The sequence below is a fragment of the Capricornis sumatraensis genome, chromosome 3, assembly GCF_032405125.1.
Source record: "Capricornis sumatraensis isolate serow.1 chromosome 3, serow.2, whole genome shotgun sequence".
NCBI classification, from domain to species: Eukaryota; Metazoa; Chordata; class Mammalia; order Artiodactyla; family Bovidae; genus Capricornis; species Capricornis sumatraensis.
In genome coordinates this window covers 45,743,190-45,748,128 of record NC_091071.1, presented here as the reverse complement: position 1 = coordinate 45,748,128, position 4,939 = coordinate 45,743,190, and the positions used below count along the sequence as shown (strand labels likewise).

Sequence of the window (4,939 nt, the reverse complement as noted above, 5' to 3'; positions counted from 1 at the left end):
GAAACCATTGTTTGTGTGGGATGTTTTGTGACTGGGAACACCCATTGTTCAGGGTCTCCAGGGTCTGGCCAGCCCTGGCAAGGTTGCACAAGAATGCATGGCATCCGCTGGTTCAAGGCTCTTGCTAAGATGGCTGGTCCTGCTTCTGATTCCCTTAGCCCTTCAGGGCCCTTCAGCCCTTCAGCCATAGGTTATGGCTGCTCATTCTGGAGGTGGGGTGACTAGACACTACTGAGCTAACCCCTAGTCTCAAGCTTCTACCCAAGTCTCAGATTCCTCACTCACATTTATTACTCTCAATTCTTGTGCAGACTTATCAACACAATATGTGCCCTTTACAATATGTACTGTTTCCATTCCCGAAAGTTTCAAGCCCGAGTTCCTCTCTCCAACATACTGTATGGTAAGTGGCCGAGGGTATGTTTAGACACCTGGGTTTAGACTGTTCATTTGTGTAAGTGTGTGAGGAAATCGGTGAGGAACATTTTGAGAGCGCTGGCAGCTTTGCAGTTGTCCTTGGCCCTGGGCTTCCCAGGACCTCTTCTGGCAGAGCTGTTGGATTTAGGCACGGATGCCCCCATGTTAAAATGCCCCAGTCTGCCTGTCTGAATACTGACACTCCCTTCCCCCCAGTACAGTCCTCCAGTCCTCACATCAGGAACAAAGGATGAAGATTTGGGTCTTAGACTCTCCTGAATGTGATCCCAAGGATGCAAAACTGTTCCAAAGCTGGGGCTCGGTTGTGCTGTCCTGATAGCCCCTACTTCCTGCTGGTTGCAGAGAATCCCTTGTGATCCGAAAAGCTGCAGTGGTTTTCTGGGCACTTGCAGAAGGGGGCCCCCTCTCACTAGCTGTTGGAAGTGAGGGCCAGAATTCCTGGCAAGTGATCCCAGGCAGAGGCACACTACAAGTCCAGCTGGCCCCTCTGTGCAGCCTGCTCCATAGCCCTTGAGTTGGGCTGCAGGGGCCGGTCCTCCACAGAGACACGGGCCTGGACATTCAGCATGGCAGGCTCCTCCCTGAGCTGACTCAGGTCCAGAATGCTGCCTGGGCATCTCTGGTCCTGTGGGATGTGGAGTGGGTTGGCCAGGGAAGGCAGGGCACAGATGGCAGCCAGGTTAGGGAAGCCATTAGGCTGTTCCTGTTGCAGAATGTCAGGGTCCCTGGCCTGAGGCTTCCCGCAGAGCCCATTACCTGTGTTTTGTCTTGGGGGCTGAGCAGCAGGGGACTGGCAGTCTGGGTTGATCTGTAGGGCTTCCACCTGGGCCACACAGCCTGTCAGGGTGAGTTTTGAATCCATGGTGCTTCCCCCAGGACCTGGCCTCCAGGGACCTTGGAAACACCCGAGGTTCCTAGGCAGCCTGGGCTCCTGGGAGCCAGGCCAAACAGATGGGTGTGGGACCTTGTTCTTCCTGGATGTGTTGGTTACCATGGCGGCTGCAGACCCTACAGGGGAGAACGAGCCTTCAGGGTGGCCTTGTGTCCCTCGTTCCCCAGAGACTGGCACACACTCCAGACAGGGGTCACAGGATGAAGACTTGGTCTCCTGCTTGGCCCCAGCTAGGACCTTGCTCACTCCAGCAAGCAGGCCCTTGGGACCTGAACATGCCCACAGCTCCTTCCTGCTGGGTACAGAGCTCATAGAGATTCTACCTGCATCTAAAGCCTGGGTCCCCCTGCCATCCAGTTTCACTGGACCTAGGCCCATCTTCTCAGAGCCAGCTCCTGGTTTCTCCACCAGTCTTCCTGAGGGAGTTGCCGGCTCTCTGAGAGTGGAGGCAGGCAAGGCACGGAGCTCCGGGCCCCGGCGGAGCCAGTTGATAATGCCCATGGTGATGGCAAGCTCAGTGTCACAGAGCTTCAGCAGGCATTCTTTGCCCCTCCAAGAGCTCTGCAAGAAGCCCTGGCTGAGTAGGTCTGGGCCTGGAACAGGAGCCAGGTTCTCCTCTGCACCGACATGGAAGCTGCACATGGACAACGGGGCTCCCGCTGCAGGTCCCGATAGACTTTCGGACCCGCACAAGTCGTCATCCAGGCTCGGACTCCCAGGGCCCTCAGCAGGGTCATAGAAGAGCTCATAGAGGGCGTCTCCACTGTAACTGTCCCGGGGGAAGGTGGCTGTGGCTGTGCCTGGGCTCGGGGCCTCTTTCTTGTCCTCCTCGAGGCCTGGTGAGAAGGCGTCATAGTAGCCCTCATCACTCGTGGACACAGACTCCGGCCGCTCACTCTTGGGGGTCCCTGTGTCTGTGGAGCTGGCTTTGGAGCTGCTGTGGGGATCCCTGCATGGGCACAGGGGGAGCTCAGCCAGCCTAGCTGCATCTGGCCTGGGCTGGTCTGTGTCTGATGCCTGGGGGCCTCCCAGCCACGGGCCTAGCAGGGCATGCTGCTGCTGCCTCACTGAGTGATTCACATGGTCCCAGAACTTGGCAAAGTCAGACATCTCATTCTGGGCAGGTGATGCCAGCTGCTCTATGCTGCCTTGGAAGGGGCCCCTGGAAGCCTTGCTGTCAGAAGCCTGTGATCTCTGGGCAGGGCTCACCAGGCCCTCGTTCAGCTCCAGGGATGGCACTGAGCTCTCATCTGCAAAGATCTCCCCACAGCCTGTGAGTGAGTCAAAGCTCTTCAGTGAGGCCACGTCCTCACACAGGGCCCTGCAGAGGTCAAAGGAAGAATCGGGCAGGAACTCACTGTCAGACAGGTCCTGGCACTGGCCATCCAGTCCCAGTTCCTCACCCAAGGGGAGGAAGGCTATGCCTTGCTGCCCTCCAGTCTCTGATGGGCCCTTGGGAGAATACAAGCCCTGCCCCTTGGTTGCCTGTGAGGGCAAATTCTCAGTCTTGTTTCTGCGGATGTGGAATAGGTTACGAAAGCACTTCTTCGGTCGTTTCAGGGAAATTCTCTTCCTTGGGATGCTCTTGGCCACAGCTGGTACGAAGGGCATCTGGGGCACAAAGTGGTGGTAGTCAATCATGCGCTGGCTGCTGGGGGTCCCTGGGAAACTTGCGCTGCCCACCAGCTGCCCTGTAGCTGTGGCTGCCCTATCAGCCTTCGGCACACTGTCGTGATTCTTGCTCTTCCGAACCAGTTTGAAGGTGGCCCCACAGAGAGTTGCAGGCCCTCCATTGGTGTCTGGCTGGGCTTCCCGATCAAGGCATCTGTTGTATCCTTGGGTGCTGGAACTAACCTGGGGGCCCCTGTCATTGTGGGGCAGCTGCTGCCCTCCCAGTGAGATTGCATCCTCTGTGGTCAGGGCAGTCGCTGCTGGGTCTGGAGGTTTCTCATGGTCAATCTGCAGGCTAGATTTGATGAAGGTCTTTCCTCTCTTCAGCTCCATTCTGCAGTGTCTCCGCTGCTATGGGGGAAAGCAGGAGACACTCAATATCTAGGATGGAGGCTTGTGATTCTAGAAAACCCATACCCCACCCGCTGCCCCACTCACACAGGCATGGGAGCTGAGCTCTGATATCTGAGCTTGGATCCTCTGTGGAGGCAAGGGGAGGGGGAGATAGGAACGGTCCCACCCCTACACTTACTGCTCCAGCCTTTGTAGATAACTGATACTCAGAGAAGTTAAGTCACATGCTTAAAGGCACAGAGTTGGAGCCAAAATGAGAGCAGACAGGGTCTGGTGTTCCTGTAACTGTGATCTTGTGACTCACTCAAGAATCCTTTCAAAGCTTGTCTGGGCAAGTTAGCCTCCCATATCCAGGCCCTACACTCTACCAATAGCACCATATCCTTAGGGGGAGTATCATGGCCCTTCTAAGTGGATGAAGCAGAGAAGTCAATAAGTAAATTGCTTCCTTCATGTAAGCAGCAAAGCTGAAAGGAAATCTGCTTCCAGGGCTGGTGCCGTGGGTCATCAGTGGAAGGGGAAGACACATGTGTGCCTTCAGGACTGATATACCCAGCAGGCAAGCAAGGCACAACCAAGCATTTCATGTTGCACACAGAGCTTGAGCAGAAGAAGAGAGACAGCAATGTGGCAGAAAGCAAAAGAGAGGAGACAAGCATGAGACCAGGAATGGACAGACTGGCCATACACAGCTCATCATGTGCTGGAGGAGCAGGCAGGTGTTGTCTTTTGTGCATATCCTAACTGACAGACATTGCTACCTGGAGTGCCATGAAGAGAAATTTTCTGATGCCCAGTCTGAGTTCAATGGGAAAGAATGCTGGAATCGCTTACTGATGTCTTCCCTGGACTTGAGAGTAGGGAGGTGGTAAGAATGTTAACAAGTTTATCATAGTTGGCACAGCTGGGGAGTCTGGCCTTACCCTGAGTCAATAAAGAGCTATAGAAGTCTTCTGAAGAAGCAGGTGGAAGCAATGGCATAATGAATTTGGTGGTCTGAGACCATTTATCTGATGTCTGAGTGGAGGATGAACTAAACCATGAGAGAGGTTCTGAACAGAGGTGACCCACAAGAGTCAGTAAAATGGGCCGGGTGTAAGGAGATAAGGTCTAGATGGAGGCTGCAACTATAAGCTTGATAAAGAGAGTAAAGCCATACTATCTTTCAAAAAAAGAAACACCAGGATTCTGCAAATTAAGAAAGAAAGTCTAGAAACCTGAGGCCTGAATACATGCAATTAGGGGAATAAACACATTCTAATCGCCAGTCTATGTCTGACGCAGGATACAGCATGCTTGGGGCTGGTGCATGGGGATGACCCACAGAGATGTTATGGGGAGGGAGGTGGGAGGGGGGATGTTTGGGAACACATGTAAGAATTAAAGATTTTAAAATTTAAAAAAAAAAGTACTGAAAAAAAAATAATGTCTCTAAAATAAAATGTTGCAACAATGTAAAAAAAAAACAACAACAACAACACTGAGGCCTGGATACATGCCATAAGGGGATAAACACTGAGGCCTGGATACAAGCCATTAAGGGGATCATAAAAGAGGGAAAGCTGAAGTGGAGAGGATGAGAGG

The 4,939-nt window shown here is 53.5% G+C and overlaps 1 protein-coding gene across 1 annotated transcript; it reads right to left on the bottom strand.

Moving 5' to 3' along the window:
- Positions 1-904: 904 nt before the first annotated feature.
- On the bottom strand, positions 905-3,334 carry AMER3 (APC membrane recruitment protein 3). Its single transcript, XM_068968440.1, has one exon. It carries the CDS (start codon positions 3,332-3,334, stop codon positions 905-907), a length of 2,430 nt encoding a protein of 809 aa, XP_068824541.1.
- Between the last annotated feature and the right edge of the window lie 1,605 nt (positions 3,335-4,939).